At 40.3% G+C, this 13,003-nt stretch overlaps 1 protein-coding gene across 2 annotated transcripts in view; it reads right to left on the reverse strand.

The window, feature by feature from the left end:
• Window positions 1–13,003, reverse strand: part of l1cama (L1 cell adhesion molecule, paralog a) — a 37,172-nt gene that overhangs the window by 12,881 nt on the left and 11,288 nt on the right. For both annotated transcript variants that reach the window (XM_056733127.1, XM_056733126.1), the window contains exons 2-4: window positions 3,255–3,511; window positions 1,942–1,956; window positions 404–506 (exon numbers count right to left, since the gene is read on the reverse strand). In XM_056733127.1, the coding sequence (XP_056589105.1) occupies window positions 404–506; window positions 1,942–1,956; window positions 3,255–3,387 (251 nt within the window). In that variant the 5' untranslated portion in view covers window positions 3,388–3,511. The remainder of the gene's footprint in view (window positions 1–403; window positions 507–1,941; window positions 1,957–3,254; window positions 3,512–13,003) is intronic.

Below are 13,003 nucleotides of genomic sequence, written 5' to 3' on the forward strand. Positions count from 1 at the left end.
CTTAAATAAAAAAACTGCAGTTTGATTGATATTAATCGGAATGCAGAAAAATATGATTTTTGGAACCAAACTCTTCATATTAAAATAAAAATAAAAGCTGAATAAATGTTAGGAGGGAAGGAAAACAGGGAATGGTAATGGAAAAGTAATATTTAAGATAACATAACACTGAGTAAACAAGCAAACAGATGACAGGGAGCTAATATAAATGGATTAAAAGCCATTCAAATCTGTTTTGTTTGTTTTTGTTTTTACACAATTAAAAGGGAATTTCATGAATTCAATCCCACCGATTAAAAACAAAACAACAAAAAAAATAACTATTTAAAAAATGAATTAAAGGAATTACAAACGCCATGTAAAAGCATTACATATACAGCCAAATCATAGAATGGATACTGACGTGGGTGAGGGATTCCCAGTTGCCTCACAGGTGAGTGTGATGTCATCGGCAGAAAAGGTGGTAACAGATTCAGGTTGGGCGGTAATTACTGGGGGGCTTTTTACTGCAGAGAGAATTCATAATCAGACACAAAACACATTCCTGGAGCTGCGAAGAATCATAATCATAATCATAAAAATAGAAGCAGTCTTCTATTTCAAGAAGCCTATTACAAAAAGATGGGAATGGGGGAGGTATGTTAGTCGCAGTGATTAAGTCGCCCTTCCATTGAACTCCTGTGATCACATGACAATATTCAAAGCAGCTTAATAATGTTCTGTGTCACTGACATCATACAGAACAGTTTCCGTTTGAACCTCAGCAGTGTTCTTGACCCCTGAATCCCGCAAACGGACTTGAATAATTCCAATAGCAGTGGTTTTCAAAGGGGGGTACGCATACAGGGTACTTTGGGGTGTTGTAGGGGGTTAGTGAGAGAAACTGACATTTAGGAATAAATAATGAAAATCAATAAATTATGATAATAGTATTTTTATATGAAATTAGGACTACATAAAGATGCATAAAAAATAAATTAATAAATTTAGATATAATAACGGTTTGACTATCATTTCACTGTATTTTAAAGTAAAATGTCGTTGTCTGGCCAAAGGGTACTTGGCTTGAAAAAATCATAAAAAAGGGTACTTAAGCCAAAACAGTTTGAGAACCACTGGCATGGAGAAACCCAATATTATCTATGTCATCAGAAACATCCAAGTGAAAGAGGAGATAGATTAGGTATGCACAAGATGTTCGTCGAGTGTCATTTGTTTTATGAATGACTAGACTGTGAACGCATTCGAGAACGAAACAAAATTGAGACTAGAGAAATGGAGATGCAAAGATATGAACTACAGACACAGCGAATGAGGCTATAAACAAATGCTTATAAAGAACACATAAAAACACAGATGGTGAGGAATGGTACGGTAGAGCAATAACTCACTTTGAAATTCATGCTTTTGGTCTTTTACTTTCACAGATGTACTAGTAGTTTATTGACTCGGCATGCAGTTAGTGAGAAGTAGCTTGATGTTTCTAAAAACCTTTCATTCAGGAGAGCACTGGGTGAAGTGTTTAGTATTGATTTGACTACACGGGGCAAGGAAGATGGTAGCGGAGATATCTGAATTTTAATCTGGATAAACCAGACAATCGTGAGAGAGGGGAGGTGAGGTCACAAAGCATGGAATGGACCATAAGAAAGATATCCAAATAGGTCATTTTGGTAATCATTTTCATTTTTTTGTGCATCAGTTTAATTCACATAACTGGTGTGAACATGCCCCACTCCCTTTCATATTGCATTTTGAGATCGTTCCCACACTCCCGAACATAATTAACAAATTTCTCAGCGAATCAATTTTGGCTATCGCTGCAGGCATTTTATGCTATTAGAATATCTTCGGATAGTTTGGTGTTAAGTGTTAATGGATTTGGAGTTGCATGGAAAAACATGAAATGGGCAGAAAGTGCAAGATTCCAGAAATACTTACAGTCCTTTATTTTGTCTGTCCAGTGAGTAAGTGGAAAGCAGAAAGAAATCCAGTTAATGTACATTTATGCACCACAATGTTCACTTATATTTTACACGCATGCACACATTCAGAAGAATGCACACACATACAGTACACTTAGTTGCAGCGATTGCGATTATATAGGTTCTTACACCGATCGATTGTTTTTTGTATTTTACATAAGAGTGTTTCGAGTTTTGGGGAATTGAACCTTTGTTTGTTATTAACAACAAACAAAACAACAACAAAAAATGAATAGGAGATTGTGCTTGATCTTTGTCATTGTTAATTTGGTCCCCCAAAAGTAAGGAAACAAATGCACAAAAGCACTGGACACTTTTTTGCTATATGAACAAATCTTCATCATGACACGATTAGACTATATTGGAGCTTCGAAAACAAAGAAAGCACATTTTGCCAAATCAGACACCTGGACCATTGTTCCGCTGGCCGAGACCCAAGAGGTACGCTGGAGATAACAAGATGCTTACAAAGTGGAGCAAAAATAAACTCTCGGTCTAGCTATTTTTCCTCATCTCAGTCGTTCTTCAGCCTCAACGTCTTAATATGAAAACAATTGTGTTAAATGCTGAAAAACTGCAGCACAGGCAGTAAGAGAGGAGCGGGGTGTGAACACAGAACATATGGGCTGTACCCAGTCGGGCTGTGTGCACATTTTAATGCAGGATTCTCAGTGGTCAAATTTATGTCCATGTTTCCCATTTAAAGGTCACTAATTGAAAGTCAAGAGAAACCTTTACCTTTACTCTTGGCGTAAGTCAGTACTGACATCTTATTCTGCTCTATATGAAATTTCATCATGTCCTCATTTCTCTCATATGTGTGTGTGTGTGTGTGTGTGTGTGTGTACAGAGGCGGAACAGTGATGCCCCTGATACACTGACACGTCTCTGAAATGTGAAATCACAGCTGAACAATAATAGCAACAAACCCAGTCCCGTTTATAGCTTCAGGAAGCTTGTAGCAGGGGCGGATAAACTGATGTTTTCACAGTCCCTGCTCAGGTGGGTGTAAATCACTGCATGCTTGAGTTTCCATTGCAGTCAAGAACACTCCTTCATATGTTTGGATCAATAGTATAATCAATTGAGCAATTAAACTTAGTTAAATATACATTCTGCTGGAACCTTTTAACTAGATGCCACACCTACATACTTTCTCAACATGGCAAGCAAATTTCATTAGCCGGCCAACTTTTAGAAGCACTGGCACAAATAAAAAGAGCAATGCAAATCAGAAAATAAAAACACATCGTAAAATCCCGTACTCACATTTGGATGGTATATTGATGGTGGCTTGACCAGGCCTGGTTGCCAATGCTATCAGGAGGAGAGATAGCAGAGGGTGCAGGAGAGCGATGCATCGCCCCCTGCTGCCCACCTGCTGTGGTGACGTGGCAGGCATTGCACCTGCTTGCAGGCACAAACACAACCGGCAGGGAAACCGCAGACAATTCCACTCAGAGAAAAGCAATCGTCCAATCCTCTCTCGTTTTTTTTCCCTCTCTATCGGTAAGGTCCACACCCTCCTGCAGAAGAAGAGAGGGAGTCAGAGAGGTGGAGGAGGGGAGGCACATGTAGAGAGAAAAATGACTCAGGCATCCACACCGCCAAGGACAGAGGGAGTGATAAGAGACAAAGGATGCAGTGGACAGTATTGAAAACGGAGGTAATAGAGGTTATGGAGAGACTATAACAGTATCATTGAACCCTTACAAATACCGTGGTGGTACGGTGATGGTATCTGAAAGCACTGCATTAGCATCCAATGGGTATTGTATTCACGTGCTACTCCACAGATACATAAACAGTGTTTTTAGTACTTTTTTTAGTTAGTGAATGTAGACATTTGTAATTAAAGAGGTTTTTATGGGATTTTTTCTCATTGTTAAAACCATAAACCATTTTTTGTAAAGGAACTGCTTACTCATCCATAATACTGTAGTCTACATTACAATGTTTTAATAAGTGATTTCAATTACATCACATTTATTCAATTAGCAGTTGCTTTTATCCAGAGCGGCTTGCAAACGAGAGAGCATTTAACATTTCGTAAATAAGCAAAAGTAACCGTAGATTACAAAGGCATGATTTCATTCTACAAATGTAAATTTCATCGCCAGTGATCAAGTCAGCCATCATATCAGTCATCATTTCTGTGGATTTCAACTAAAAGAAACAACAAGATTGCTTATGTGTTGAAGATTCTTAAATTAAGGAAACGATCGCTCTAAATTCTATCATCATTAACATATTCTCATGAAAGTATAAACCTAAATGATTTTCTTCTTCAGACCACAAAATAAGATGTTTTAAAGAACATTGGTAAGCAAACAACATCTGACTCCATTGACTTCCAAAAAACAGAGACATTTCTCAAAATATCACAGAAATACAAAGTCACATACATACACACACAAATAACCGAATCTGAATTTTTATTTTCGAGTGACCTATCCCTTTAACACTGGATACAGCATGACATTCATAAAGGCAAGCTAATAAACCAAATAAGCGTCCTTATCAACATCACAGAGCACTGTATCATATCATTAAGCAATTCACTCACAGCACTGGCTCTCTCAGAACAGACTGATGATTACACTCATTAATAGATGATGGTGAATGTGCGGCCTGTGCGCAGAAAAAGACGAATACAAAATTAATGTCTGACGTTTTTTTCAAGGACCTTTTTAGAACATGAAGATAAGAGCCATCGCTCACACCACAGGCTTATGAGCTGCTCTGCAGGAGTTCTCCGTCTGTACCTGGTCTTGCCAACTGACACCGCAAAAGGCCCACGTTTATGGCTCTACTTATCACCACTATCATGAAATCAAACGGCCTTCTTTATTAATTTATTTCTTTGATCACATTACTGTAGAAGACTCCAAGAGGATGGTCGAAATTTGTATTGGCTTGGAAACAGTGTGGCGGAAGCAGCTGGCAACTATGGATATGGGTAGCTGGGCACCGCTGTATCCCACTAGCGCCGAACCCTGGAGCTAGATGACCTTGGAGAGGTGGAAAAGGTTGAAGAAAGGGGGGAAAACATCTTTAATTCACCCACCCACGCACGCACGCGCACACACACACAAAACTATGTTGAAAAGATCAGCATATCTTCTTGAAACTAGTCAACCAAAAAATAAAAATTCCAAAAAAGTATTTTCAACAGGAAAGAATCTGAAGGTGAAGACATCCAGCATTATAGAAATTGATGTAGCTACTAGATGATTAGAGTTGGCTCTTGAGCCCCCCCCAATGGCACTTACAGGTCACATATGGAAGATCATACACATAATGTTGGTAGGACCTCAATCTCAGATTACTCGGCTCATTAAAGCCAGTCATCTCCCATGAGCCCGGTGCCTCCAAATCTCACAGTGAAAGACAGAATTAAAGGACCGAAGAAAGGAGGGGGGACAGTGATGAGAGATGACAGCTCAGGCCGTAATCCCATCCCCCTTTAAATCACACAGCTGTCCGATCGATCGATCACCTATCAGCTCACTCCAAGATGAAATACCGTTGAAAATATTGTAATCATCATAAAGCCGTGATAAGCAGTGGAACATGACCTTCTTTAAAAATCCAAACTTTGTTTTTGGGGGATCAAGATAGAAAATCACAGAGGAAACAAAGCGGAATTGATTATTGAAATGGTAAATGCTGATGCTACAAAGTTTCATTTTATTACAGTAGGAGTGCTAGTAGCATAAAGATTGTACATCAAATCACTTGGATTAACATCAGCACCGTTATAACAAACCAATCGGAAGGTGGCTGTGTCAGCAGCCAATTAGAAACTGACTGTGCATTCGTTAACCTTTAACAAATGTCATCAAATAAAAAATGTAATCGAGTCAATGAATCAAACCTTTCACTACCACACGGTAGAAGACAAGACTGTGTGGTGTGATCTTGGCGTTTAGCTCGGTTCATTGGGACGGAGAGGTGCTGAATGTTGTGCCACTAGCCCAGTCACACACCCACTCCTGAGGGAGCCAGCTGTCAATCAAACCACTTCCCGGTAACATGTATTCAAACAGCAGCCGGTAACTAGGTGACCAATTCAAGCATGACTGACTCGAAGGGAATAATGGAGGACGGGAGGGGTCTGGGGACGGAGAATGTCTGATATCAATGCAACCAGTGTCTGTGCTTCAGGCAAACACTGCTTGAACCCTAACATGCTGATAAGAGTCTTAAACATGGAGGCTTACATGACCACTAATGCTGATGTGAAAGAGATTGACAACCGTCAGGAGTGTAAGTCTCTAGTGCAGCTGTTGGTGATAGTATCTAGCCCTCATTACCTAAGGTCGTAGACCAAACATCGTTGACGCCTGCAGCTGGGGTGTACCGATGGCATTGATGTGCTTTCCGCAGAACAGATGTGCATTCAACTCAAAAAGAAACAAAGGCGTAGGTTTTGTGCCTTCGAGAATTGATGCACCATTCCACATAAACAAATTTGGTAATATCACGCCTCCGGTGATTGAAACGCAAGCAAATCATTATCTTGGTGAAACAGACTGTGTGACTTCACGTACAGCATATTCTGCTTGGTTCTCGGTGGAAATGTGAAGCAGATAATCACAGAAAGTAGTGAGAGGAAATAAATCACACCAAAGATTATGCGGATCGCAGATTTCGGAAAATGACAGCATTTGTAGACTTCTTAATGCGTGGACATCAGGGAAAAACGATGCGTTCTCATTAAAGAACATTAATCGTGGAAAATGTGTAATTCTCGCAGGAAGAAGTGAGATGTGGTATAATCTTTAGCAGAGCAACTCGCTGACCAATGAAGTTTGAGGGCGGAAAGTTACATTTCTGGGAGTCCCTATGCTTTATGGGGGTCCAGGATCCCCCCAGCCCCCCTTCAATTTGAGCACTGTGGTTGTCTTTCTAATGCCAATCAGGATTTGAGCTCCAATTTCGTTGTTTGCAAAATATACAATGACATTAAAGGTTTTCTTTTGTATTCTATTCTATATAGTTCTTTATGTGACCCTGGACAACAAAACAAGTGTTAAGTGTCAATTTTTCGAAATTTAGATGTTTACATAAACATCATGTTTTACTGAATATAAAGATTTCAATTGTGCAAAGAAATCTAAATATTGAGAAAATGTACTACTTTAGACTGGTTTTGTGATCCAGGGTCACATGTGCTAATGGTAAATTTGCAGTTACCGTGTAGCAACTCGGCATATTAATATTAAATTAACAGAGTTTAAATTGTGTGGTGCTGAAACTCTCTCGATTCAATTATCATCTGCAAATATTTCTTCTTCAAGCAACTAGGGAAAAATTGTAAGTATGTATCGAGTCGACCCATTCGCACAATCAGAAAAAAGCCCTCCAAACAACAGCATGTTCTGTGGTTTCAGAATTGCAGCCTCAATTATACGGGTTTATCGACTGAAAGTCATCCGTACGATGTGTTTATAAGGGCTGGGTTCCGTCATGCCTCCTCTTTAAATATTTACCACCTCCAACTGTGAAGATGCGTGTCAGAGCCCGGAGAAGAGATGATGGAGGGGGAGAATAAATGAATACACGCTTGCCCTCCACCCCGAGTCCTCCCCGAGGGTCTGTCTGTCTGGAAAGCCAAGCGACCAGGAAAGACAGACAGATCTGAAAGAAGAGAGCGGGGAATAGGAGGTGGAACAGCGAGGTGACTGAAAGTAATAGGAAAAAAGAGGAGTGGCAATAGACAAGGATAAGCAGAGGGGGGTCTGTAATTTGCAGAGACCCCCTACAGGGTAAATTATTTATAACCTGGCCTTCCTGTCGGTGCAGTTTGCCCTGAATTCACCTAGATTCATAATTCATTTCAGTTTGTGAACCGGATATTTGGTCTGGAGCCAGATCGGCCCTGTTTGTCACAGTGTCTGGGTCTTCTTGAAAATCAACATCTCTTAGGCATGAATCTGTTGTCGTAACTCAAGGGTTAAGTCTGTAATGAGAGATACGTATATAGAGCAGAAATAATAAACGCCTCTGATCCGAGAAGACCACACAACAGGCTGCATGCTAGATTACAGATTATGTTGATCTCATTACACAGAGGTGATAGAAGTGAAAGCACTTATTACTCCCTAATAAAAAGTCAATATTCTATCGAGACCATGTGATGATTGTCTTTTAAGGATCTTTAAGGGAAGATAAACAGGACATCCCATGGTATCTTGCAAACACCCTGCTTTTCGCCTGGATCTAGATAGTTCTATATCGCACACATATTGTCACACTGCTGACTCCAGGCAAGATTTTCTGCTTTATTGACTTGACATCTTATGCGGTTTACCCAAGGGTCCCCTGTGTGGATGTGGCCTCTCATCTTCATAAAGGCCTCTGATGTGCGTCGACAGCACTGCAGAGCACAGGAGACCAGAGTGCCGCCCTACCCACCTGACGACTGACCTGTATCTTAGATCCGCACTGATGCAATGTTTGTGGAACACTGAACTATCACAAAGATTTTTCTTTATTAAACTTGTTTGTTTCATATTCTCAGTGTCTATGTAGGCTAAGGGTTGATATCAGAGAAAAAAAATACTATAGAAAATAAAGGTTGTCAGAGGGGCTGCTGCCCACTCACTCTATCCCCGTTGTCATGGCAACGGGGTCTCCACAGCATCTCCCCCATGCGGTACACGGACATAGAAATTCAGTTATTCACACGCACGCGCACACATACACACACGATCAGAATCTGATAGGGCATCGCGTAGCTGCTGCGTGATTAGTTCTTGTGTGCGTTAAAGTCTGATTCTTGCACACACACTACAGATAAAATTTTTGTTCTGTAACGCACTCAGTTGATGACATGACAGGCAATCCAGAACAAAAATCTGTCCCGTTGTATCACTCAGATTTTCTTTGTATTCTATGGGAGATCAGCCACCGGGATTGATTTATTTATTGATGTTGTTCCCTTACGACACAATAAAAACAGAGGGAATAAAAGAAGCGGTGAATAATTCACGTAAAGGCGCGTGTTTCATTAGGTTTGAAAAGGGGGTGTAGATGTTTCCGACAGAGCTTAGGGGGATGGGAGGGAGAGAGAGGGACGCCTTAAGATCAAAGATGTTCTGATTGAATCATAATATAAAACATTTATCTGATGGAAAGAGAGCACGAGAAACGTGGGAACATGGTGTCTAAAAAATGACAACGTTTAGAGAAAAATAACAAGGGGATCACCGTCTAGAGAGTTTAACATTTAATAGAGTTGACAGCAAGATTTGTAGCTCCATATGGGTTGGTTAATGGATGTAGATATTTTGATCTTAAGAGGTTTAGGAAGCTGGTCCTATTGACATTTAGGAAGCACTAACAATATTTGTGTATACTGCATACAATTATACTTATTTAAAACTACCAGTTAATATCTCACAGATCCAAACTGTATAATTGTACAGTCTACTCGGGATTACATTTTTTCTTTTAATACATTTTTGGGGAAAAGGAAATTGGTGTCAACAGTTTAAATCAAAGCACTTCATTGGTTTGGAACGACCGCCTACAGATTCACTGGCACAGATTCGCCTCTAAACGGGCCACATTGACTTTGTTAGTGTCATTTGGAATGACATACTAAGCCTGTGAAACCCCAGCGTTCATTAAAGAAACACCTCTGGTGCTTTGGGACGACACGTGACATGCACACTTGGCCGGTCACCCAATTACAAATTTTACCCTGTTTCCACAAACCAGCGACGATGAGTAATCTCTGAAGACATTGAGAAATTCAACAGTAAAGAGGTAATTAATATGACAAATGTTGCTTTAAAGCTTCTTTAGTTACACGCTAGCATGGGACAGATGCGAGTCAGGTGTGGGAGGGGGTCGGGCTCATGAAAACATTAGCTCTGTAAATGCGGCAATCATAGCTTTATGAAATTAAGCGGAAAACCCATTACCGCTGACCTTCTGTCTATACTCCTGTCAGTCCACTTTTGTCAGGGCCCACCATCTTTTTGCGTGCAGTAGGCCTATATAGCATCTCGGTTGTCTAAATTCAACCATGAATTTGACCGTCGCTACAGATTTTTCTTTTTTGATACACAACCTGATGTTTTCCACCTGTATCGAGGCTGGATTGCTTTTCTCAGGGGCTGTCAGGGAGGTCATGATAAACCTGATGAGACAGGTTGAGGGCGTTTAAAGGAGCTGTCTGCTGTGGACAGCTAGGACAGACACGATGTTCTACACTGACAGACGTGAAATGGGGCATTTGACCCAGGCAATGAACCAATCAGAGGCAGCTTTAAATTATACACATAAAAGTTGAGGTTTGTACTTTATGAATATTGAAATTCTTATATCTAAATTTAATGAAAATCCATAGGTGGTTTTATTTCCGATACACAATGTGGCTAACAACATTGATTGGTTTGTATATGAGCAGTCGGATAAATCAATGTCTGGACGGGACGGAACATGACCACCTGAACAACGAAAGAGATATAAGGGGCCAGTGTATGAAATGCAGCGGCACCTAGACATAGCTATGTTTAATATAATGCATTTCTTACAATAGATCTTCCAAAAGGTCCATTGGACCTTTAATTGGGAAAATGTGTTGCCCGAATTTTGCTAGTTCATAGGTCAGTGTTTGTTAACCAGGGGGTCTCAAAACATGCACTAAATAAGCTAAAAACCAAGATATTTTTATTAGTTTTTGGTTATTTTACATAGAAAGCAAAAGTGGGGGACCTTTATATACAGAAAACTAGACACAGGCCATATAAAAAATAAAACAATGATTCTCAAGACAGCCACGTACTGTAACACACCATAATAGAAAGTAATTGCAAAAACTTGCATATTACAAGACGTTTGTGACCCTGGATAACAAAACCAGTCTCACGGGTCAATTTTGGGAAATTGAGATTTTTACATAATCTGGAAGCTAAATAAATAAATTTCCCATTGATGTATGAGTTGTTAGAATATGACAATATCTGGCTGAGATACAACTGTTTAAAACTCACAAATCTGAGAGTGCAAAAAAATCAAAATATTGAGAAAAATGACTTTGAAGTTTTTAATCAGAGGCACTGTGGCAGGCCATCCACTCACAAAAATAAAGTTTTTATATATTTAAGGTAGGAAATTTACAAAATATTTTCATGGATCATGATCTTAACTTAATATCCTAATGATTTTTGGCACTAAAGAAAAATTTATAATTTTCACCCATAAAATGTTTTTTGGCTTTTACTAAAAATGTTCCCGTGCTCCTTAAGACTGGATTTGTGATCCAGGGTCACATTTGTGCAATACAGTCCCCCCCCGCCAAAAAACATAATCCGGTTCATTTGTATAGCCCAGTCAACAACCTTGTTAAAGCCTGAAAAACAATAAAATTGACTACAAAAAATTAGCGTGTCGCAACAACCCAACACAGGATAATTAAACCCAGCACATCTCTGAGCACGGCAACTCAATTCATCCTTAATAAGGTCTGGACCACACAATTGTAAGAGCGCATATCATTAACATGCCCCGTGCTGTAGCTGCCTCGCAATCTGAGGGCTCCCGTGTGATGGAGATGGGGTTCTGGCTGTCAGTAAGTGTGCATGAGCGTGCACGGAGGTGTTAGAGGTCCCCTGGGTTCAGCGATAAGTGGAGAACACTGGAGGGAACGCAGCTGTCGAGGGGTCGTGTGACACGTAGTGGGCCATGTCAGACGCTCCCCAGGGGAACGTACGCGCACACAGTACACACCCTCATCCAAACTGGATTGATGGACAGCCCTTCTACACTACCAGCCCTTATTAGACCGCAAAACACGCATCACAGAACAACGCCCATTATGAGCCTCTTCAAAAGCTGGTAGAGCAGGATGATAGCAACACAAAGGCTATAGGTTCGAATCTCAAAGGGGAGGTGGGGACGCTCAAACAGTGTGTTTTGAAACTAAACATTGAATAGCTTAGTCTGCGTGAGTGCTCGAATTGAACCAAGTCCTTTAGGGGGGTCCCCTTCATAAGACTTTTTTTTTGTTGGGGTTAGTCTCGCAATATACAATTTATACAAAATACACAATATATTTGATAATGAGATGCATAACTATATACTATTTATTGAAAACAGGCTTACATAAAAGAACAGGCTTCTTTCACTGACCTGCGCTTAGCGGTCTTTAGATGTGGGGCGGGGCATTTCAAATTGAAAGAGACATAACAACTAGCCCATAAACAAACTTAACATAAATTATTGTAAATAATTAATTCACAAAATATAGCATATTCATTGCACAAATTTAATCACATTTGTCATTATAATTTTTACTCAAATACCAATATATGAGGGACACCCCAAAGTCTATTTTTTACTTCTTATGGGGTGTCCATATTGCCTGATGGGGGGTCCCGGATCCCCCCAGCCCCCCTTCAATCCGAGCACTGGTCTGGGCGTATAAAGCTGCAAAATGGGAAAGAGTTTTAACGTTGGAAAATGCAAACGTGTCGTATTTTAAATGTAAATGCAAAGCCCTCACCCCTCAAGCACCACACATGAAAACCATCCAAGTACTCAAAGCCAAGCAGTTATTCAAGTCCATTTGTCTATTCAGCAGGCTCGGACGCCATCAGCCATTTTAGCTTTGGATTATTCATGACGCCCCATAACTTGCTTAATTATCTAGAAAGTCGATTCACCAAGATTCCTTCTGCTGCAGCGGCAGGTGAATCTCGACTACGTCTCATCTGCATTAGTGCTCTTATATGCAAACGAGAAGTATTGACAGGTCAAGGTCAGCCCCGCTTTAGTATGCCACAGGATTTGCATTCAGAGACATACACGTGGAAGCGAAACAGTATGGGCCAAATGGAAGGATGCGGTTCAAATGATCAGATGTTCTAATCATTAAACCCCTCGATTATGCACACCGGAGGAACCGGTCTGCACCAGCTCCATTAACTTTGCTGAAAGTTGTAAAAGCAGTCCTTGCTCCTAAGTGCTCCAGATATAATCGACGCAAGCGTCTCTCAGGGACT

Source organism: Triplophysa dalaica, chromosome 20 (assembly GCF_015846415.1).
Source record: "Triplophysa dalaica isolate WHDGS20190420 chromosome 20, ASM1584641v1, whole genome shotgun sequence".
NCBI classification, from domain to species: domain Eukaryota; kingdom Metazoa; phylum Chordata; class Actinopteri; order Cypriniformes; family Nemacheilidae; genus Triplophysa; species Triplophysa dalaica.